The sequence below is a fragment of the Mus caroli genome, unplaced genomic scaffold (genome assembly GCF_978045245.1).
Source record: "Mus caroli unplaced genomic scaffold, Mus_caroli_1 scaffold_6, whole genome shotgun sequence".
Lineage (NCBI taxonomy): Eukaryota > Metazoa > Chordata > Mammalia > Rodentia > Muridae > Mus > Mus caroli.
The window spans coordinates 30582992-30607544 of record NW_028227261.1 but is presented as its reverse complement, the minus strand read 5'-3'; the positions used below and the strand labels follow the sequence as shown (position 1 = coordinate 30607544).

Below are 24553 nucleotides of genomic sequence, written 5' to 3'. Positions count from 1 at the left end.
GCCTGGTCTACAGAGTGAGTTCAGGACAGCCAGGGCTACACAGAGAAACCCTATCTTGAAAACAAAGTGGAACAAAAACCAGCCAAACAAAAGCCCTCGCTAAGTTATACATGCACAAATATATGTGTACAGGTGGCTGAAAGTGATGCATACCTGTAATCACTGTACTTGTGAGTCTGAGTCAGGAGGATGGTAAGTTTGAGGCCATCTTGGGCAATATATAGTGACACTCTCTATATAAAAGAAATCTTGTCCAGCATATGTGTATAGGAGAACTGGTTTTAAGCTAAAACACAACACTAAGGATTGAGTAAGACAGGGTTGAGAGCCTTGTCTTGGAGAGTAGTTACTACTTTCTTACTGTTGGTGGCTCTCAAGTTTTTACCTTGAAAAATATACATATATGCATTAGAGAAACTGAAATTACTCTCTTTTCTGTTTTTGTTTATTTTGTTTGTTCTTGTCTTGTCTTGCTAGGCTTTCAGGTTGGTCTACCGTCATCTGGCCCGAGTACATCATTTCCTGCAGTTCCAGCTGCTCAAGTGTTTTGTTTTGGTTGTAAAAAACTGCTTCTTAAGGGACAACCTAATTACCGGAAGGCCGGATCTGCCCAGCTTTACTGCTCCATGGGATGCATCATCAGATTCTCCTCTGCAGTCTGCGTGCCACCTCTTCCCAAGAGAACCTGTGCACATTGCTCCAAGTACAGTTCCTAAGCTTGCACTTTCCCTTCCTTCTGATTTCTTAGTCAAGGTCTCTTTCTGTAGCCATGGCTGTCCTAGAACTCTATGTAGACCAGGCTAGCCCTGAACTCACAGAGATCCTCCTGTCTTTGCCTGGAGTGCTGATATTAAGGTGTGCACCATCATGCCTGGCTTCCTTGCTTTACTTCTTAAAGTGTACATTTTACCTCAGACATAATACTGCCACTCTTAATCTCTTGAGCAGTTTCCTAAGGAAAACTCTTTTTAGTTAGTTCAGGAATTTGGGATTACTCTTAAGGTTTTCAGCATTAAACAGGTGGCCTGTATTAGAAGTGTTGCCTAAACCAGTTTTCTTTCTCTTTTAGTTAAAAATTTACTGTGAGATGAAACAAACAGTTGGTGAGAATTGTAACTTATTAGTTCTGTAATTGTGGATAGATACTACTTAAAATATTCAACAGTTCTCTTAAAATAGTTGAGGAACAGAAAACAATATTGTCTCTCAATAAGGCATAAAAGTTATTTAACTCATTAGAAAGTGGAAACTCGGGTGGTGACAAAAATAGCCTCTATTCTTATGAATCTCTAGGCTCTTGTTGGGGTCATTATTGGTTTACAGTAATGCTTTGCTACGGAGGTGAAGAAACATCAATTTCACATAAGCACAGGACTTTGGTGAAGAGACGTTTTTGCCTATCTCTCTGGTGGTTTATTTCTATGAATGTAGTGTGAAGCTTCTAGTTTTTCTCCATGTTTCATCCTCTGGAACCAGTGGGATCTTAGTTAGTGGTCATCCCATAGCTCAGACCTTGACACACATATCCTCTTTAGAGACATTTGTGCAGCTGCCTGGCAGTGGTGGCGCGTGCCTCTAATCCAAGCATTTAAGAAGCAGAGGCAGGTGGATTTCTGTAAATTCAAGGCTACTCTAGATGGAGTGAGTTTCAGGATAGACAGGTCTACACAGAGAAACCCTGTCTTAAAAAAACAAACAAACAAGCCAGGCGGTGGTGGCTCACGTCTTTAATCCCAGCACTTGGGAGGCAGAGGCAGGCGGATTTCTGAGTTCAAGGCCAGCCTGGTCTACAAAATGAGTTCCAGGACAGCCAGGGCTACACAGAGAAACCCTGTCTCGAAAAGATAAAAAACAAAACAAAACAAACAAACAAACAAAAAACTGGGTTCAGCTGTAGAGCACTTGCTTGGCATGCTAGAGGTTCTGGGTCCATCCCCAGTGCCGCAGGAGGTGGTTTTAGAGTAGAGATTCTGTCACTTATAGACCGTGGCTAGACATTTTAACTTTATTTTTGAGGCACAGTATCCTATTGATATTTTAACTTTCCTAAACATAAGTTTTTCATTAGGTAATATGTAATTCCTAGGATTTTAATGAGACAGCATTAACATAACTTAGAATATTATACATGCTTAATAAATGGGATCTTATTAATAAAGAATTTAAGTAACTGTATTTATAATAACATTTATAATTATATAATAATAATTTTGTACATGGTATTATTTAATTTTTATGTATATGAGTGTTTTGCCTGCTTGCATAACTGTGTACCACATGCATGTCTGGTGCCAGAGGAGCCAAAGAATGCTTCCTATCTCCTGGAACTGACTGGAGTTACAGATGTTGTGAGATGTCATGTGGGCACAAGAATCAAACCTGGATCCTCTGTGACAGCATCCAGTGCTTTTAACCCATGAGACATTTCTTAGCCCCAGTGTTTTGTTTGTTTTTTGAGACAAGGCCTTCTGTAGGCCAGATTGGCCTTGAACTGACTGTGTAGCTAACCTTGAAACTGAGATCCTCATTGCCCCTGCCTCTCAAGTACCAGAATTATAGACTAGTGCCATTACATCTAGCTAAATATAATATATTTCTGTTTTTAGTGAAAAAACACTCTTCAAAATTACTACTTGATCTGGATGCAAGCATATCCACTTATTTCCAAGATTTCATGGTTGGTTGGTTGGTTCAAAAAATATTTTTATATTTATTTATTTATTTTTGTATGTTCTGTCTGTCTGTCTGTCTGTCTGTCTCTCTCTGTATATACATGTGTTTGTGCAAATACCATGCACATACACACAAGATCAAAAAACAACTTGTGGGAGTTGGCTCTACTGTGAGGGCCCTGTAGTTCAAGTTCAACTCAGGTTATCAGGCTTGGTATAAGCATCTCTACCAACATTGCTGACTCACCAGCTTTTTATGACTGTTTTGTGAGACAGAGCTGGACATAGCTGGTTGGGGCTAACCTTGAACTTTTTTTTTTTGGTTTTTCGAGACAGGGTTTCTCTGTATAGCCCTGGCTGTCCTGGAACTCACTTTGTAGACCAGGCTGGCCTCGAACTCAGAAATCCGCCTGCCTCTGCCTCCCAAGTGCTGGGATTAAAGGCGTGCGCCACCACGCCCGGCTTGAAATATTTTTTTAAATGATTTTTTTTTAGTTTTTATTTTATGTGTGTTGGTGTTTTGCCTGAATGTATGTTTCTATGAGAGTGTTAGATCCCTTGGAACTGAAGTTGTAGACAGTTGTGAATTGTCATGTGGGGGCTGGGAATTGAACCTAGGACCTCTGGAAGAGTAGCCATTACTCTTAACCACTGGGCCATTCCTCCAGCCCCTGACTTTGAACTCTCAAGTGCTATGTGTACCACCAGGCCCTGTAGAAACATATTTTTTAAATGGAGTAGTTAGGAATAATAGAGGTATGTGGGCTGGGGAGATGGCTCAAAGATGAAGAGCTTGCTCTATAAGAATGGGGACCTAAATTTGATCCCTGTCACCCACATACAATGCTAGGCATACTGCTGTGCACAGTTAGTTCACACCTTTAATCCCAGCACTTGGGAGACAGAGGCAGAGGTGGATGAGTCTATGACTTGAGGCCAGCCTAGCCCTCATAGTGTGTTCCAGGCCAGCCAAGGCTACTTGGTGAGATCTTACTTTAAAAATGTAAAATGCTGGGCATAATGATGAATGTTTGCAATCCCAGCACTGGGAGGTGAAGACTTGAGGGGCTCACAAGACCAGGCAGTGTATAGTAATTGGAGAGCCTCAGGTCCCAGTTAAAGATCTTCTCATGAAAGGTGGATGCTGCCAGACACGGAGGAATGAACAGGTGCTGGGACTAAAGGAGAGGTAGCTAACGTGTCAGGCCATATGTCAGAACTTAGGTTAGAGTACATGGGTTAATAAAGTTATAGGCGCTAGTAGGGCCTAAGCTAAAACCTGAGCTATAATAAATGATACTTGTCTCTCTGTCATTACTTGGGAGGCTGGTGGGTCAGAGACAGTCCAGCTATAGTATTCTTTCTGACATTTATAGCTAAACGGTATATAGCATGCTAATATTTACATTACAGTCCAGCTATAGTATTCTTTCTGACATTTATAGCTAAACGGTATATAGCATGCTAATATTTACATTAATCTCTTCATAGTTCATCTTGAAATTTTTAATTTAAAATGATTTTATAATTTCATTCATAATTCTACTATTGACAGCTGTTGAATAGTGTCTGGTCTCGGGTTGTAGGATAGGTACTGACTGAATCACCTCTCATCCATTCCATCAGAGAGTAGGAAGTTTGTTTTTGTTAAAAATAATTCTTGTACAGATGCACACATTAGATATTACTTTACACATGAGGTAATAGGGACAATAATTGCTTCCCTCATAATTATCTAACTGAGAAGTAACTGAACTAATCATCAGAGGGATGTTTCAGATGATTTATGCAGGGGTTTTCTACTGTGCAATAGTTACTCCAGCAAAATAGCATTTTAGCTCCCAGAGAGGAAGATGGTAGAATCATTGCACATTTGTCTTTGTTATTTGTTTTTAGAGACATTTTAAATCCGATGGATGTGATCACAACTCAGTTTGAAAATTCCTCTCTCTGCAAAGATTTCTGCAGCCAGTCATGCCTATTTTCTTATGAGCTAAAGAAGCCTGTTGTTACCATATATACCAGTGGCATTTCAGCAAAGTGCAGTATGTGTCAGAAGGGCACTGATGTAAGTACATGCAACATTTTACTCTCATGGCAATTCTATTCGGGAAATGGTATCTGTCTGTCTGTCTCTTTCTCCTTCCCTCCCTCCCGCCCCCCCCCCCCCTCCTTCTCTTTCTCTCAATCCTCCTACCCGCCTCCAGTGTTTTGCTCTGTATTCCAGCCTGGTCTCAACCTTGAGTCAGTCTTCCTGTTTCAGCCTCCCAAGTGTAGAGATTATAACACCACCGTTTCTAGCTGAAAGGCTCTAAGGGTTTTTTTTTTTGTTGTTGTTGTTGTTGTTTTATGAGACAGGGTTTCTCTGTGTAGCCCTGGCTGTCCTGGAACTCACTCTGTAGACCAGGCTGGCCTTGAACTCAGAAATTTGCCTGCCTCTGCCTCCCAAGTGCTGGGATTAAAGGCGTGCACCACCACTGCCCACATTCCTAGCTAAAAATCAGAGATTTTTCTTTAAATGTGGCTCTGCTTATTTGTATGTGTGTATCTGTATTATGTCCTAGATTTGATTTGAAATTAAATATCAAAGCAAGGTGTAGTGGCACACAATGTTAATCTCAGCTCTTGGGAGGGAGAAGCAGGTGGATCTCTGTGAGTTCCAGGACACTGGGCTACATAATAAAAACCTGTCTTGAAAAAAAGTAAAAAGGAGGAGGTGGAGAAAGAGGAAGAAGAAAAGTAGGAGCAGGAGGAAAAAGAAGAAGAGGAGGAGGAAAGATAGATGATGGTTGGGTAGTTGGGTGGATGAAAGTGTGATACAAGGTCTTTGAAGTAATGCTTGCTTTTTAAAGCTTCCTCAAGTAACAGCCTCACTGAACTGTTGTGAGAACCATGGGAGCTGTGGTTAGAGGAGCTCTGAGCTGTCCATGTCAGGTTTACTTCAGCATAGGTCCTGTGTACAAGCAGTGTGGATTTCTGCTGCGGAGCACATAGGCTTTCTCCTGAGCTATGCAAGAGTGAGCTGCAGAGAGAAAGCAGGATTTCCTCCTCGGTCGTCCTTATGTGATTTCTCTCTCCTGGGAAGTGGGAGAGACTCCATGTAGGGATGGTTGTACAATGACATGACTAAGATGAGATAGGCCACTTTTACAATTTTTTTTTTGTTGTTGTTGTTTTGTTTTTCGAGACAGGGTTTCTCTGTGTAGCCCTGGCTGTCCTGGAACTCACTCTGTAGACCAGGCTGGCCTCGAACTCAGAAATCCTCCTGCCTCTGCCTCCCAAGTGCTGGGATTAAAGGCGTGTGTCACCACGCCCGGCTCACTTTTACAATTTTATGGCTCAGAACTTAAGAGATATAACTTCATGATTTGTTGTATGAAATATTGATAGTAAAAACTTTTTTTTTCTCCCCATTTTTTTCGAGACATGGTTTCTCTGTGTAGCCCTGGCTGTCCTGGAACTCACTCTGTAGACCAGGTTAGCCTTGAACTCAGAAATCCGCCTGCCTCTGCCTTCCAAGTGCTGGGATTAAAGGTGTGCACCACCACTGCCCGGCAGTAAAAACTTATTAAAAATAAACTGTGAGCAAGAGTTAAAAACAAAAAAACCTGATTGAAACTAAAGGAAACATTTTTTTTCACATAACATTTTTATTGATTTGCTGGGAGTTTCATATCATGTACCCTGTCTTAGTCAGGTTTCTATTCCTGCATAAACATCATGACCAAGAAGCAGTTGGGGAGGAAAGGGTTTATTCAGCTTAAACTTCCATATTGCTGTTCATCACCAAGGAAGTCAGGACTGGAACTCAAGCAGGTCAGGAAGCAGGAGCTGATGCAGAGGCCACGGAGGGATGTTCTTTACTGACTTGCTTCCCCTGGCTTGCTCAGCCTGCTCTCTTATAGAACCCAAGACTACCAGCCCAGAGTTGGTCCCACCCACAAGAGGCCTTTCTCCCTTGATCACTAATTGAGAAAATACCCCACAGTTAGATCTCATGGAGGTGCTTCCCCAACTGAAGCTCCTTTCTCTGTGATAACCCCAGCCTGTATCAAGTTGACACACAAAACCAGCCAGTACATACCCCAATCACAATCCCTTCCCAATCCTTCTATTTCTGCCCCCTTTGTGATCTTCCCCCACCAAAGAAGTAAAGGATAAAAATAAAGGAAAAGAAAAGAAAAAAGTTCACTTTGTGTTATCTGTATACTCGCTGGAGCATGTCCAAATTCTTAGAGGCCTCCCCCTTGAAATAGACCTCTCTCACACCTGCCTCAGAAGCCACTGTGGAGAGCTACTCTTTGGCTTCTCCGTCACTTGTTAAGAGTTCTCTTTGGTGACTTCCTGTGTAGGCTGTTACTTTGGTGGGGGTGGCGGCAAGGGTAGGCATTGTCACAGAAGCCTTTCATGTCTTCTCCTCAAGTGTGCATCTGCAGTCATCGATATCACAGCAAAGGTAGCCTCCTTGTTCTTCACACTCAATGGGAACATGGGTCATGGACCTCTAGTAGGTTTCTGTTGACAGCACAGACCACAAACATGTCCCTCTGCTGCAGTGGAACCACAGACCAGACAAAGCCCTCAGAGGCTACCTGGATCACTGACATCACCATGGCCTCAGGGGCAGCACAGGCCACTCATTATAAATATGGCCCTCTGTAGCAGCAAGGACCCAGACAACACCATGGCCTTAAGCAGCAGAGCCTTCAGTGTCAATGTAGCCTACTGACATCAATGTAGCTTCAGGCTGTAGCACAGGCCATGGACAGTCAAATGGCCTTCATGGTAACACTGGCCACAGGCATCAGCACAGATGCAGACATGATGTGGCCCTCAGCATCAGCAGTGTGTCAGGACATCACCAGGGCCTCAGGTTGGAAGCATAGACCACTCAGATCCGATGGTGGCAGGACTGCCCACACAGTGACATGGCCTCAGCTGGCAGCACAAACCTCAGATACGTGCTTGTTCTTTGATGGTAACTTGGACCATGAACATCCACACAGACCCTAGCTGTAGTAGGGCCTCAGACCCTTAGAAGCAGCAAAGACCCAAAGTCATCATGGCTTCATGTGGCAGCTCAGGCCACCTGTATAAGCGTGGCTTCCATCGGCAGCATGGCTCCCAGGCTTTGACATGGCCTCAGGCTGCAGCATGGATCATTGATCTCTGCACAGCCTTCAGTGGAAACTTGTGCCATAAACATCATTCTGGCCTTCAGTAGGGCTCAGGACTCAGCCAGTTGGGGCTCAGATGGTCACATGCCTGGCTGGCTTGTGCCTGCTCCTGGTTTCTTTTAAGGATGTGTTTTGGAATGAATTCTTAGTTGATTTGGTACCATCATCATGTTGTAATACTTTTGGTACTTATTAGATACTGTTTACTGTAATAAATAAAAGTCTCATTAAATATGATGTTTGTTTCAGTTTTAATTATTACTGGTTGAGATTTCTTTTTATTCTTTGTGTTTATATGTATATGGGCATGTATATGTGAGCTGTTGGGAGTCTTCATCAGTTACTCTGTACCTTATTCGCTGAGGCTAGGTTTCTCAGTTGTGTAACTTAAAAATTTTTTAATGTTTATTATTTATTTATTTATTGGTTTTTTCGAGACAGGGTTTCTCTGTGTAGCCCTGGCTGTCCTGGAACTCACTCTGTAGACCAGGCTGGCCTCGAACTCAGAAATCCGCCTGCCTCAGCCTCCCAAGTGCTGGGATTAAAGGCGTGCACCACCACGCCCAGCTTTAATGTTTATTTTTAATGATGGTTTAAAAAATGCTTTAACCTCCCTTTTAGCTCACCACCCACCAAAGGTAGTAGAAAAGAAAGGATACAGGGGATGTGGACCTGTTTAGGAAGGTTCTTTGGAACAACTCCCATCTGTGTTGTCTGGAAATCAACAGTTCACATGTCAACAGCAACAGCTGGATCAGCTCACAATTCACGGATATACCAGCAGTCCAGTTCAATAGAACTGAAATAACACGAATCAGTAGGGATGACAGGGATGACACTACCTAGTAGAGACAGCCAGGTCTCGGCCTTAGCGTAAGTCAGCAGGAGGGATTCTGACTAACAGGAATGCCAGGTACAGTTTTCCGCTGTGTCTCAGCAAAGCAAAGATCAGCGAAGACACTAGATCAACAAGGGTCATACAGCTAGCTCTCTAAACAAGCCTAGCTCAGTCTGTCACTGTCCATACTCTCTTTAAACATCGTGTGTCCTCCATGGGTCTTGCCTCAGCACATAAGTCTGTCTCAGCTGACATCAGCTAACTCACTCTGTTAGTCTAAGTCTGCAGAAGTGCCAAGAAACTGTAACACCACCAGAAGTTTTTTTGGTACATTTCCCTCTATGGAGTCCTGACAAATAGAGCTCAACTATTCAGTATAAAACTTGTGTGTCATTAACAAAGAATCCTTCATCATGCGTCCTTAACATGCTTGCTTTAGCAAACATACTTTCACCTGTGTCTACCTCAGTGAAATATTTCTTCACCAGACTGCCTCAGCCTTTCACCTGTATCCACTTCAAGAAAAACACTCCTTCACGTGATTGCCCCAGCAAAACGCCAGCACAGCTGCTCCTCTAAAGAAGCCTTAAGTGTCCACCTCACCGTTGAACTCACAACTCAACAGTTCAGCGAGTCTATTTCACTTTCTTGCCCTGGATAGCCCAGCTCTGTCTTCCAAATGCTAGAATTAAGTAGAGGCCACTAAACCTACTTGGCATTTATGTGGGTTCTAGGGGCTTGAATTCTAGTCCTTTTGTCTGTGTGGCAAGTGCTTTAACCATTGATCCATCATCCTTGCCTCTTTTTTTTTTTTTAAGTTCTTATAAAGGATGTAAATAATAATAAAATTGGTAGGGCCTAAGGAGATAGTTCAGTTTGTAGAGTGCTTGCAGACATGAGGACTTGAATTTCATCCCTGTAACGCACCTAGCAGGTTGTGTTGGTGTACGGTCCCAGTGGAGGAAGTGTTACCTCTGCAGCTCCCTGGCCAGCTAGCATCAGTTATTTGGCAAATTCCAGACCAGTGAGAGACTTTTTTTTTTTTTTTTTTTTCTTTTTTCGAGACAGGGTTTCTCTGTGTGGCCCTGGCTGTCCTGGAACTCACTCTGTAGACCAGGCTGGCCTCGAACCCAGAAATCCACCTGCCTCTGCCTCCCAAGTGCTGGGATTAAAGGCGTGCACCACCACCGCCCGGCGAGAGACTGTTTTTAAAAAAAAAAAAAAAAAAAAACAAAACCGTAGATGACAGCTGACTAATACCCAGGGTTCGTCCCTGACTCCCACACACGTGCATACATGTGCATGACACACTGCACACAAAACCACACAATTCCCTTGCAAATTTTTGATTTGTTAATTTCTTGGAGCAGTTTGAAATGTCCTTATCATTTCAAATATCATCAAAAAGTATTTTAGCCGGGCGTGGTGGCACACGCTTTTAATCCCAGCACTTGGGAGGTAGAGGCAGGTGGATTTCTGAGTTCGAGGCCAGCTTGGTCTACAGAGTGAGTTCCAGGACAGCCAGGGCTACACAGAGAAACCCTGTCTCAAAAAAATTTTTTTTAAATCTTTATGAATTGCTGTTACTGTATGCAGTCAAGTTACTACTGTCACAGGAAAATAACAGCTGTTATTTTATCTGTGACCTAAGTACCAGGCCTTCCCTAATTTGGGACTGGCTTTGTACTCTTCCAGATTTCTGGGGCCCATTTTTAGTAAGAAGATTGTGTGAAACGTCATAATGTACTCTATTTCCTAACAATTTACTTCCTTACTAAAAGGTCTACTGTTGTGTTAGTGACAATCTTAGAGTTAACGATGCTTCCCATGGCATTTGTCTTATGGTGAGTATTCAGAAGTCAGTGCTGTGTAAGTGGGGGTCATTATGATTTGTTAAAACATGGGCAGCCTCTGTAGTTTACTGTATAATTATCCCTACTTATTGTGATTCTCAGCTTGATAAGGAAAGTTTTGTAGGATCTCTTAATATGAATTAAGCATCACTTCTGTCTCTTGTTGGAAAGTCACCCAGTTTAGGTGGTTTTAACTGATAAACTTTTCTATACTGAGGTCCATGCTTCATGGATTACTTAATATTTGCTTATGATTAGGAAGGTATGTCATCAGTACATTGTTCATGACTTACAGTGTGCTTTGTTGTTAATTGAGTAGTTACTGTTGTGTTTTGTTTTGTTTTCTCTCAGTCCTGTAGCTAAGGCTGGCTTTAGGTTCCTGATCCTTTTGTGTTCATCTTCCAATTATTGGGACATCACACCTGGCTTTTCTTTTTCTTTTTTTTTTTCATTACTTGATATCTTTTTTGTTTCTTTTAAAAATACCTATGTATGATTGTGTGTGTGTGTGCGCATGTGCATGCATATGTGCGTATAGTGAGGGAACTGGAATTTTGGTTTCTTTAAAAAAAAAACCACACAGAAATACTATAAGAATGTTTTCATTTTAATCCCAGGTCTGGGATAGGGAGCTGCTTCAGTTGTCTGCAGCAGATATGCTCTGCCTCATGCCCTAGCCGAGGCATGTTTTTGCCAGCTGCAGATAGTTTCTCTGATTGTGTGACTTTTTGGGATTCTGGGGACTTTTCAGAGGATATATAAATGTTAGGCCCTGAGAGGCAGAGTGGGATGTTGTTGGGTTGTTGGTTGTTGTTGTTGTTGGTTGTAGTGGGTGGTTATTGTTGGCTGAGGTTTGTTAAGTAGTCATGCTCAAAGAAGAGACAACAAGAAGAAGAAGAAATTAGATATCCCCAAGGAACTCAGTGTCCCTAATTAGCAGGACGTAGTCTAATGGTAGCGTCTTCCCCCTTTCTGACCCCTGACTTTATTCAGGTGTATCTCTTCTCTTTCCCGTCTCTCCTTTTGTCTCTCTTATCTAGTGTTAGGGGGCTGAAAGGGGGTGGAGAAGCATAGAATAAAGAACCCTCAAGCTAGCCAAAGACAGCTAGCTACGTGTATGCATTGATGTGTATGCATTTGTATGTATTAGTGAACAAGTGTGCACACCATAGCATATGTGTATCAGAGGACAACAACCAGTGTTGTCCTGCACCTCCCTTGTCTGAGGCAAGGTCTCTTTTCACTTCTAGGTGTGTATGTCAGGTTGGCTAGCTGTGAAGTTCTGGTGATTCTCCATCTCTGCCTCCCATCTTGCTGTAGGAGCACTGGGATTATACATCCACACTGTCTCTGGCTTTGTATGGGAACTGGAATTTTGAATTGATGTCCTCATGTTTTTGCATAGCAAGCACTTTACCCACTGAGCTGCCTCTGGCCCCTTTCTTATTTGAAACACTAATGTAATTATGTTTGAACTTATGCTTACATACATATTATATTATTGCTATCCTAATAGAATTTGGCCCCGAAGCCACTCTATGCCTTGGGGAATTCATCGAGGCTGTCTGCTGAAATGATTGAGACTACAAATGACTCAGGAAGAACAGAGCTTTTCTGCTCTATTAACTGCTTATCTGCGTACAGAATTAAGACTGTTATTTCCTCAGGTAAATTTGATGCATTTATAGATTTAATAACATATAAAAGATGACCATAATTGCTGTTGCCTAATTTTGTTACATACTAAACTTATTTAATATGGTTAAAAACACAAGACTGATTTACTTTTGAAGAACTGATAGTGAAGGAAAATAGATTTTCACTGATCCTCTTTTTTTGTAGAATATATTTTATGGTTTTATGTGTAAGAAAAATAATTACTAAGTTTTAAGCTATTTCATTCTTTTTAAAAATATTTTATTGTATTTTATTTGCCTGTTTTGTCTGCATGTATGTCTGTGCCTGCATGCCTGTGGACTCCAGAAGGTGGCTTTGGATCCTCTGGAACTGTAGTTATAGATGCTGTGAAACCACCATATGGGAGCTAGGGGTCTAAGCCAGGGCTTTGAGAAGAGCAGCCTGTGCTCTTAACTACTGAGCTATCTTCCCAGTCCTTTACATCAGGCTTTGATGAGTAGGAGTTGGTTGAAGTTAGTTGTAGTTAGATTTAGAGGTTATGTAAAGTTCTGGATATTTTTATGCTACAGTTGACCATCCATATTTAGGGGTTCTACACTCAACCAACTGCTCATCAAAAGCATTCAGCAAATGCTAGGCATGGTATTGCATACCTTTAATTCTAGCACTCAGGAGGCAGAGGCAGGGCCTGATCTACACAGTGAATTTCAGGACATCCAGGGCTATTGCTGATACGCTGTCACAAAATAATAACAACAAAAACCAAAAACCCTCAGCAAATATAATGGAATTTAACAGAGTGTTTTTAAAATTATTTTTCTCAAACTAATACAGCATATCAGGTATTTATATGATATTCTAAGTAATCTAGGGATGATGTGTAAGAAATATTTACAGTGCACATAGATGATGTGCAAATACTCTGGTACCATTCTGTAAGATGGACATGAGCGTGTCTGCAGATGTTGGACATCCCTGGGGAAGTCTGGGAGATGGTCCTCAAAGGACATAGGAGAGGCCATGCTAAGTATTTGATTGTCTTCTACTACTAGACTTTTGCATCATTTGTGCGTGTGTATAACACTCATTGTCTTTTATTTTTTGTCATTAAGGTATACAGGTTGTGTGTCATAGCTGTAAAACTGCAGCAGTCCCTCAGTATCACCTAGCAATGTCAAATGGAACTATTTGCAGTTTCTGTAGCTCCAACTGTGTGTTGGCTTTCCAGGTATGATGCCAGGTTCTACTTCTTTCTAGTTCACTAAGGGATTGATTGATCAATGGCAAAACATGTAAAAGACTAAATTGTTTGTTTCCTTTCTCCCTTCCTCCCTTCCTTCCTTCCTTTTTCAAGCTAGAGTTTCTCTGTGTAGCTCTGGCCATTCTGGAACTGACTCTGTAGACCAGGCTGGCCTTGAACTCAGAAATCCACCTGCCTCTGCCTCCCAAGTGCTGGGATGAAAGGCATATACCACTCCTGCCCAACCTAAATTGTTCTCTGTTACATTTATTTAGTATATGCTTGTGTGTCATGATAGCATGACTGAGCCATCTTACCAGACCATTTTTTTTTTCTTTATGGAGATAGTCTTGCTACATTGCCCAAATCAGACTGCCAATCATTTTGTCTCTTTCCCAAATTATGGGATTACACATTTTTGGTGTTAAAGTTTTGAATGCAGTGTTAAAAAACCCCATAGTCTACTTAAGCAATGTTTCAAAGGTCATAGGTCATTTGTATAAACATTGGGAATGTTTGAGGCCAGATATCAGGCTTTCTTATTCATGGTCCTCGAGTCAAGTATTTTCCCCACCCACTTCTTCCCCTTGGTGCTCTTCTTTTCAACTTTTTTCTTTTTCTGTTTTTCTTTCAGGGTCATTTTTTTAACCCTCTGCACTGGAAGGTATACCACTGAAATTCTTTCTATTAGCCAGGCAGTGGTGGTGCACACCTTTAATCCCAGCACTCGGGAGGCAGAGGCAGGCAGATTTCTGAGTTCAAGGCCAGCCTGGTCCTCAAAGTGAGTTCCAGGACAGCCAGGGCTACACAGAGAAACCCTGTCTTGAAAAAAAAAAAAACAAAAGAAAGAAAGAAAGAAAGAAATTCTTTCTATTAGAAGTAAAAGCTAAAAAATGTTTGTGGAATGAAAATTAAAGGAAATTAAAATAATTATGTTACATTATTTCTTATTTGGTAAAATCTTTGCTTAATTCAGAATGTATTTAACAAGCCGAAGGGAAGAAGCTCTTCATTGGCGCCCATATCTCAGGGCCAGGAGGTGAGGAGCACACCTGGGCAGTCTGCAGTGTCAGCAAGAAAACATGCCCCTGCCTCTTGCTTCAGTAGCCCCATCAGCAACCCTGCTGCAACCGCTCTGGAGACTCTCGCTAAACAGTCCCAGCAGATTGCTTTGACCCATTCATTCTTGAAACTCACGTGCCTGCAGTGTAGCCTTCTGTTTGCCACAAAGCCAGAGCTGCTTTTCTACAAGGTGAGGAGACAGCCTGAAGGAGATGCCTGTAAACCATCCAGTAAGAGCGTTTCTGGGTTTTCCAGTTTGACAAAGTTCTTCAGTTTGTGTTGACTTAAAAACACATTTATTTGTGTATGTTTGTGTATGCAGACGTATGAGCATTCCATGGTGTGCACGTGGAGTACAATTGGCGAGAGTTGGTTCTCTCCTTCCCTCACATGGGTCCTGGGATGGAACTTGGGTTGTCGGGCTTGTGCCTTGACCTCACTGGTCTGGAAAAAAACGTGCTAAAGAGAAAGCTGCTGTTTAGATAGATTTTTAAAAAGAGGAAGATGTATTTTTAACTCTCTCTCTCTCTCTCTCTCTCTCTCTCTGTGTGTGTGTGTAGATGTGCACGTGTGATCACAGTACCTATGGAGACCACAGGCGTTAGATCCCCTTTAGAGCTGCAGTTAATCTAGATAATTGTGGGCAACCGATCGTGGATACTGAGAATTGAACCCGGGCTGTGGAAGAGCAGTACACCCTTGGCCAGCGAACTGTGTTTCCAGCCTATGTTCCCATGTTTGGTTAGAACTTAATGGCTGTTCCTTGTTTTTACAGGGTAGAATGTTTATGTTTTGTGGCAAGGCTTGCTGTGATGAATACAAAAAGCAGAATAAAGTTAAGGCCTTGTGCGACTACTGTAAGCTACAGAAGACCATAGAGGACACGGTGCGGTTCTCAGGGGTTGACAAGCCGTTCTGTAGTGAAGGTGAGGAGGCGTTCGGTATTACGCATACGCAGTGGGTTCGTGATCAGTTTTTATTTTCAAAGCCTTTGCTTAGGAAGCATTACTTGAACATTCTTTTTTTTTTTTTTTTCCTTTTTTCAAGATATGGTTTCTTTGTGTAGCCTTGGCTATCCTTGAACTTGTTCTGTAGACCAGGCTAGCCTCAAACTCTTATTATAGAGATTCTCTACCTCCCAAATGCTAGGATTAAAGGCATGTGTCACTGCCACCCAGCTGCTTGAACATTCTTAAAATGTTGAATTTACACAGTTTATACTTAGTATACCTTGCGATCCACCCTTTAAAGCATTTTAGTAGTCTCAATAAAGAAAAAACCTACAGTTAATGGCATTGGTAGAGAAAAGTCAGTTCAGCTAGGATTTTTATTTTTTGTTTTACCTATTTGCAAAGTAGAAACTTAATCAATTGCTGCTACTTTGAAGCCCCTGATGTTTCAGAATATGGATGACTTATTAAAAGCATGTTAAAACATTAATTTGAGTTTGTTTTGTGAATATGAAGGTTATCCTATAATATAGGCAAATAATTATGGCAGGAAATCAAACCCAGGTCTTTTGAAGAGCTTTTAACTGCTGGCCAATTTCTTCAGCCTCTTTTTTTTTTTTTAAGGCAGGATCTCAAGTAGCTCAGTCTGGCCTTGAACTTGATAAAGTAACTGAGGCTGGTCTGGAACTTGTGCTATTCTCACCTCAAAGGTGCTGGGCTTGTAGCCTGTAGTGTCAGTGCTGGCTGGGAATGAGCTGAGACACCGACAGCATTTCACCCCCTTGAAGCTAATGCGCGTTTGTCTCTCCTTGTGTCCTCGCTGGTGGTTAGTTTGCAAGGTGCTCTCGGCTCGAGACTTTGGGGAAAGATGGGGAAGCTACTGTAAGACGTGCAGTTACTGTTTACAGACGTCTGCAAATTTTGTGGAAAATCAACTGGAAGGCAAGCTCCAGGTCTTTTGCTGTGAAGATTGCATGTCTAAGTTTACAGCTCTGTTGCATCAGGTAAATAGGACATGTTCTTTGTCTTATTTGGAAATAAATGCTAATCATTTTCAAGTAAAATATGTTCAAATTACGTGGGAAAAATGTATTTAGAGTTTGGGATTTCTGGAGGTCTCTTTCCCCATCATCCTGGTGTTGGGGCTTGAATTTAGAACCTCATGCCTGCTAGACAAACTGTACCACTGAAATGTGTCTCTAGCCAGAGGAAGGATATGTGTGCTTTTTTATTCCCTCTCTTTCTTTTCTTCTTTTCTTTTCTTTCCTTTTTTTTTTTTTTTTTTTTGGTTTTCTGAGACAGGCTCTCTCTCTTTCTTATAAAGTATGATGACCTTGTTTGTAACTTTTAGGTTAGAAATTTACATCATTTTGCCTTAAGTAGCTCTCATTCAGGTTACTTAGGAATTTAAGGTCAGGCTTGTCCTCCCTTCATAGGTCACGTGGCAAGCTGATGGTCTTACCTACTTTCCTAGTTTTGAGAGGCATATGGTGGCAGGAATAGTTAGATCTGCATAGACAGACCTGGCGCTGTCCTGCTGGTTGTCCCATTGCCAGCATCAGTCCTGAGGGCTGGATGTGTCGCTGCTGCTTTATAAACAGAAGGAGGGAGCTATAGGTGGCAGCTACAGAGCACCCACAGCACTCTAGTGACACCAGTATTTAACTTAATACCTCATTCTAAATGTAATTTTCTTGCTGAGGAAGATTATATATTTTAGCCACTAAATGGCCAAGGACCAATCACAATGCTTAAGAAAAGGGTACTTAGGCTGTGTTGTGGTGGTACACACCTTTAATCCCAGCACTCAGGAGGCAGAGGCAGGTGGATCTCTGTGAGTTCAAGGCTAACCTAGTATAAAGAATGAGCTTCAAGACAGCCAGGGCTACACAGAGAAACCCTGTCTTGAAAAAAACAAAAACAAACAAAAAACATTGTTAGGACATCTTATGTGGAACAAATAATATCTGTTTTTAATTACAGTATTTTCACTAGGGAACCTTTCATTTTATAATCTCACTAATTCATATACCATTTTTATTAGTGTTTCTGGTTAGTATTATATTTTTATAATTTTAATCCTTCCTTGTCTTTCCTTCGATTCACAGACAGCCAGGTGTGATGGTTGTAAACGGCAGGGTAAGCTAAGTGAGTCCTTGAAATGGAGAGGCAACATCAAATACTTCTGTAACCTGTTCTGTGTCTTGAAGTTTTGCCATCAGTACAGTGTGAATGACCCAATTCCACAAAGAAAAGGTAAAAGTAAGCTTGTTACAGGCTCTTCTGCTCAGTGCTAGGATACACTGTCAGCATGCACAGAGAAACACTACAATAAAAGTTTCCTTGCATTCTTACAGCCCGCACTTCCTCAAAGTTTTCTTTAGAGCGCTCTAATGCCAAGTCTGTTGCAGTTTTTATTGCTGTGGCAAAAAGCAGCTGGGGGGAGGATTCGGGGGAGGGAATGGATTTATTTATCTTACAACTCTCAGGTCACACCCCCTCACTGAGGAAGTCCGGGAAAGGAGCTCAAGGCAGGCACCTGGAGGCAGTGCTGCTTCTGCCCTGTTCTCCATGGCTCAGCTTGCTTTTTCATGAACCCAGGATCACTTGCCCAGGAGTGACACCGCCCACAGGATTCATTAATTAAGAAAATGCCCACAGACTTGCCTACAGGGTGTTCTGATGGCGCATTGTCTCAATCAAGATTCCCTCTTCTCAGATGACCCTAGCTTGTGTCAAGCTGACAAAAAGCTATTTACATGGCTGGCCTTTGAGAGAAAATTAATTCTGATGCTTTTTGTTATCATAAAGCAAGAATTAATAAATACATACTTATTTCATAGGAAAATTTAATTTGATTGCTTTTGATTCAACCTATGAATCTAAGTATGTAAAACTAAGGGATCCATACTACTCAGTTAATATAACTAGAAATAAAAATTAAAAAGATGGCAAACGAAGGGAGAGGCTGTAAGTGTGTTAACGTGGTTGCTGTGCCTGGGGTAGAATTTGATGCAGAACTTGCTTGTAGGTAAAGAAAAAAGAGCAACACATTAATTATTTCAGAAAAAATAAAGTAGACCAATTCTTCATGGGTAGCAAAGTTTTTTCCTGAAAAATAAAATCACTTTACAAGTAGGACAACTAATGTGGTCAAAAAAAAATTGAGATGAGTGGGTGTGCGGGATGTCCTTATAAAGTGTGTCTTCTCAGAAGTACTCTCTGATCCAAACTATGTATAGACCATTAGCCTCGAGGACTAATGATTGACAGAATCCATGCGCTTTGGCTTCTTACAGTTTGCTCTTAGTTACCTTGGACTCCCTTCTAAGCCTCTGTGTTGGCCAGCCCATCCTAGGACTGGTCAGCTTGGTGGTGGGAGACTCGTTCTACAGTATAGTTGATGGAAACCACTGCTACTAGAAGGGAGACTGGGGAGGAAGGGTCTGAGGAATAGAGGAAAAGAAGAAAGGCAGATAGTGTCTGTTTTCTTTTGCGTGCGTATAGCAGCAGGGGAACGCACGCAAAAGGGCGAGGGGACAGGCGGCGTGAGTACATGGCAGAATAGTGAAGATGAACACTAGTAACATACAGTGGTGCACAGTTTAACAGTGAAGCCTGTTACAAGGAAAACAGTATTACCTGAAGGGGCAGCCTCTCCCTCAGCTTCCAGTTAATTCCAAAGTTATCTGCTAGATAGTAAAAGTGCTAAATGTTGGAATGGCTTATATGGACTTTAGATTGTCATTTGAAATTAGAATTTTACAGAATCAGGCTCTTCTTGAGTCCCAGTGAACACAGACTTTAACAGAATCACCCAAGCTGATATTACTCAGAGGTGGGACTTTGTATTACTTCCTGAAAAACTAATTGTTAAATAATTTTATTCCTGTATGACCCTTTTATACTGCATATAATTTTGTTGTTTATTTTAATCAGCATTTATTTTCTTCCTTATTTTTATGTAACAATTCATGAGTGTGTATGTCATCCTTGTGCAGGGGCCATGCTAATCTGTATCATTACCCTTTTTTTGTAGTATTTGTGCTCCCAAAGCCAGCACAGGTAATTATTCCTAAGGCACAAACTACTGTGACAGCACTCCCTTCTCCAAGGATAGCTACAACACCAGTTATAACCAGTGTGATATCATTGGCAAAAATACCCGCACTTCAGCCCACCAGGAAGACGAACAGTGTTTTAACAGGTATGATTTGATGGCAGAGTCATTTGGATAAGAGGCAAGTATTGCCTAGTCTAAGAGTTCTTATTGGTAATGCCTTTATACTAATGAGAAAGTATGCCCACTGTGTAGGGTGAGGGATGAGTTGGAAAGGAAGGGGTGTGTGTAGTTAACTTTTTAAAGCATTCTAATGAGCTGCAGAGATGGCTCAGCAGTTAAGAGTACCTGCTGCTCTTGCACAGGACCTGGGTATAGCTCTCAGCAGCTGTATGGAGGCTCTAATCATTTGTAACTCCAGTTCCAGGAGAACTGATATCCCACTTTGGGGTCCATGGACACAAGGTATGCATGTGGTGCACATACATACATGCAGGCAAAAGACTTAAAGACATTAAATAAAATACACAAAAATAATTTGAACAATTGTCATATACCCCCATGTGTGTGTTGGGGGGTTGGGGTATGTACGTAGGTGGGTGAACATAGAAGCCAGAGGTTGATGTTGGATGTCTTCCATCACTACTATTTAGTTGTTGAAAATTAAAATTTTATTATTATATACATAGTATGTATGTATATATGTATGTATGTATGTATATTATATGTGCACAAGTATGGGCAGGCACATGCCAGGCCTTGTTTGTGGAGGCCAGAGGACAACTTTTGGGAGTCAGTTCTCTCCTTCCACTTGGGATCTGAGGATCAAACTCAGGTTTGAGTGGCAAACACCTTAATCCACCTTATTTTTTAAGACTGGGTCTCAGTGAACCTGGAGTTCATTGACTGGCTAGTCTGGAATGGTCAGTAGAGTCCAGGGGTCCTCCTGTCTCAGCTGGGGTTACAGATGCAGAGACATGCCTGTTGCTCTTGTTTTTAAACGTGCGCTCTGCGGATCTGAACTCAGGGCCTTATGTTTTGTACACCAAGTACTAGAGCCACTGAGCCATCTCACCAACCACCACTGCTTGCTTCTTTGTTGCCAGGCATTCTAATGAAGTAGCAAAGGCCTGAGGGAGAGATCTTACCTTTACTCAGGCACCATAGTGTTCCTTTGGATGATTTTTTTTTTTTTTTTGAGAAATTCTGGTCCAGACTCTAACCCACCTTAATGAAAAAAGCAAATGCCTTAATTTCAATGTTTACTTATGAATATTTTGGGAATGATAATGTGTGTTCTGATTTGTAACAGGTGCTGGTCCTACAGAGGTAACAAAGATCATTGGAAATGTGAGTTGTTTTGTTAATATGTTATTTGATAATACCCACTTATTTGGGCTTTCATTTTGGTTATAATCTAATATGTGTACATACACATATATACGTATACACACATATATTACCTAAATGCTTTTCTGTTTACAGCTAAGTCTTTTCAAAAGATTGAGTAGTAACACATTTTCTGTTCTGAACTATATTGGTGGACTCTAGAACATTAATAAGGATATAATCTTGATTTACAGTTTTTTTTCAGGTCCCTTAATTGTTTAAGTGCTTGCTAACTCCTTCTGGCTGCTTACTTTTCCTCTTGCTACATTTAAGTATTTTTGGTTTAGTCTAGAAAAAAGTTCAGCATGGTACCATTGTAATTTTGAACTATATGAGGCTAAAAATAGTACCGAGTGTGAATTTACTTAATCTCTTACAGTATGTCCCAAATTTTAAAAACGTGAAACTTTCCCCAAACTTAAAAAAGTTTCCAAGAATGAGTTCTTGGAGACCTGGTAGGCTCTGAGGGTTGCACACTGTGCTGGTCCCGTCCCATGCCAGTCGATCATCCCCTCAGCAGGCAGATAGAGTCCTTCAGCCTTCGTCAGCATCACATACTTGATCTTAAATATACAGTGCCATTTGCTCCTGATAAAAGTCTTACATAGCAGTGTCATTCAAGTGTTACAAAATGGTGCTACTCAGGCTGAGAGTGTGCCCACTCAGTGCCTTTGAACAGAAGAAGTTAGATGATGAAATCTACAAGGTGACCAAGCCACGGCACTGGTGTTTCATGCTGTCACACTAGAAGGATGTATCCTGCACCGGATGAGAGGTAGCACTCAAAACCCCACAGCCACATGGTAAACCAGGCAAACCACTCGCCTAGCTTAGCAAATAATAGCCAGGCAAGAAGAACAGAAGGAATGGGAAACTGGCAGTTCTAGCATGAATGATGTTTGATGAAATGAAGCAGGTAGACTAGCAAACTGGCTCAGCAGGTGAAGACTCCTGCCACACAAGCTTGACCATCTGTCTGATTTTGATCCCCAGAACCCATGCAAAGATATAAGGAGAGAACTGGCTCACAGAATTGTCCCATGGCCTTCATATGTGCAAGATAGTACTTACATCACACACACACACACACACACACACACACACACACACACACACACACAGACAAAATAATAATAAAATACATTTAAAGGAGGGAGCTGACAGTGAGACAGAGGTCGCCATAATCTTAGCTGCCTCTCTGGTGTAAAAGCCCATTGAGATTTTAAGCTGCAGGTGAGCAGGCAGGCTGAATCTGCTGTCACTTTTAACCATATTTTATCAGTAACTACTATTTTTGAAGGTAATGATCCAAATATGGGTTCCTGTTCCATAGTAAAGAGGCAAAAGATGGGAGATGTATCTGTCTATCCTTAGGTGAGGGTTCAGACCACACTCGTATCACTCTCTAGCTGAAGTCTTGCCTGGAGTCACTGTTGGAGAAAGGTAGCTTGTCCAGTTCAGTCCTCCTAACGCCCAGTATTTATCCTGCTGGAAGATGATAATATCTACTTAGTTATTTTCAGACAGTATACTCATTAATGAAAGCCATTACATTAACTTGTGCACATTTATATATTATATGTTTATATTAAATCATATTTTAAATTGTGATAATTATGCCATTAACTGTACAAGTAAGATGTTACTATATATACTTAATAAGTATTATTAACATATGTCTTAGTTAGTGTTTTACTGCTGTGAACAGACATTGTGTCCAAGGCAACTCTTATACAGACAATATTTAATTGGGGCTGCTTACAGGTTCAGAGGTTCAGTTCATTATCATCAAGGCAGGAACATAGCAGCATCCAGGCAGGCATAGTGCAGGAGCTGAGAGTTCTACATCTTCATCTGAAGGCTGCTAGCAGAGTACTGGCTTCCAGGCAGCTAGGATGAGGTCTTAAAGCCCACACCCAATGACACACCTACTCCAACAAGGCCATACTTTCTAATAGTGCCACTCCCTGGGCCAAGCATATACAAACCATAACAACATATATTTATAAAAATAGTCTATATAATTTCTATCCTAGTTAATTCATTGCTGTGAAGACACCATGACTGCAGCAACTCCTATAAAGTAAAACACGTAATTAGGGCTGGCTTACAGTTCAGAGATTCAGTTCATTATCATCATGGCACGAAGCATGGTATTGTGTAGGCAGACATGGTGCTAGAGAAGTAGCTGAGAGTTCTACATATGGATAAGCAGGCCACAGGAAAAGAAAATGCCATATTAGGCCTGGCTTGAACATCTGAGACCTCAAAGCCTACCCCCAGTGACATATTTCTTCCAGCAAGGCCACACTTACTCCAACAAGGCTGAGTGTCTCAATTGTGCCACTGTGCCACTCCCTATGGGCCTGTAAGGGCCATTTTTATTCATACTACCACAATTTCTAGCAATCTACAGTACTGGTTATAAATTTGTATGCTCTGAGGATTCATCCTTTTACTTTATGTATGTGGTACAATTAGTCTTGAATTATGCTAGTTTTGAATTATTCAGGTTTTTAGGAATATATGCCTCATTTAATACAGTTGCCCTATATATATTTTCCCCACTGTAATTCACCTATCATTTGAACTGTGTCACTGGGAGCTGAAGAGATGGCTCAGCAGTTAAGAACAGTGACTGCTCTTCCAGAGGACCCAGGTTTATTTGCCAGCACCACTGAGCAGCTTAAAGCAATCTATAACTCCAGTTCTAGGGGATCTGATGTCATCTTCTGGCCTCTGTAGCCTCCATGGGCACTAGGCATGTGTGTAGTGTACAGGTGTACATAGAGGTTAAAATGTTCATACACTTAAAGGGGCTGGAGAGATGATTCAATGGTTAAGAGCACTGGCTACTCTTCCAGAGGTCCTGGGTTCAATTTCCAGCAACCACATGGTGGCCTACAACTGTCTCTTAACTCCTGTTCCTGTGTATCTGACACCATCACACAGACATATGTGCTGGCAGTACACCAATACACATGAAATGAAAAGAAATAAAATTAAAATAAAATTTTATAAACCTGTTACCAAATAGCTCGGATTGAATTAGTTTTAGTTTATAAAATAAAAGATTTTGCAAATTGGATGGTTTCTGTTGCAACTGGAGGATCTGCCACCTCTGTTGATCTAGTGCCAAAGTAGCCACAGACAATAATATGTGGATGAGTGCATTCCCAGTAAAACTTTGTATGCAAAACAAGTGAAGGTGCATATCTCAGGGTTCCATTGCTCTGAACAGACACCATGACCAAGGCAACTCTTAGAAGGAAAACATTTAATTGGGGCTGGCTTACAGTTTGAGAGGTTCAGTCCATTTTCATCATAGCAGGTAGCCTGGCAGTGGGCAGGCAGACATGGTGCTGGAGGAGCCAAGAGTCCTACATCTTGATTCTAGGACAGCAGAGGGAGACTGTCACTGGGCATGGCCTGAGCATAGGAGCCCTCAAAACCTGTCTTTACAGTGACACACTTCTTCCACCAAGGCCACACCTATTCTAACAAGGCCATCTCTCTTAATAGTGCCACTCCCTGTGGACCTGTGGGGCTCAGTTACATTCAGACCACCACAGTGCACTTTGCCAAACTGGTCTGCAATATTTCTACTATCCAGAATTAGATTTATTTGCTTCTATTAGATGTTTTATTTTGTTGCTGTGATAAAATACCACAAT

General features: G+C 41.5%; 1 protein-coding gene and 1 non-coding gene across 5 annotated transcripts in view; one reads left to right on the top strand and one right to left on the bottom strand.

The window, feature by feature from the left end:
- The window catches only part of Zmym6 (zinc finger MYM-type containing 6), a 46110-nt gene that overhangs the window by 10882 nt on the left and 10675 nt on the right, over window positions 1-24553 (top strand). For all 4 annotated transcript variants that reach the window (XM_085838938.1, XM_029476489.2, XM_029476488.2 and 1 more), the window contains 10 exons: window positions 478-703; window positions 4569-4740; window positions 12057-12207; window positions 13291-13406; window positions 14395-14670; window positions 15256-15406; window positions 16262-16434; window positions 17539-17686; window positions 19470-19637; window positions 20803-20840. In XM_085838938.1, coding sequence (XP_085695064.1) covers window positions 478-703; window positions 4569-4740; window positions 12057-12207; window positions 13291-13406; window positions 14395-14670; window positions 15256-15406; window positions 16262-16434; window positions 17539-17686; window positions 19470-19637; window positions 20803-20840 — 1619 coding nt within the window. The remainder of the gene's footprint in view (window positions 1-477; window positions 704-4568; window positions 4741-12056; window positions 12208-13290; window positions 13407-14394; window positions 14671-15255; window positions 15407-16261; window positions 16435-17538; window positions 17687-19469; window positions 19638-20802; window positions 20841-24553) is intronic.
- On the bottom strand, window positions 19387-19493 carry LOC115030929 (U6 spliceosomal RNA). The gene has a single exon (XR_003836528.1). It is a non-coding gene; the product is annotated as a U6 spliceosomal RNA (small nuclear RNA).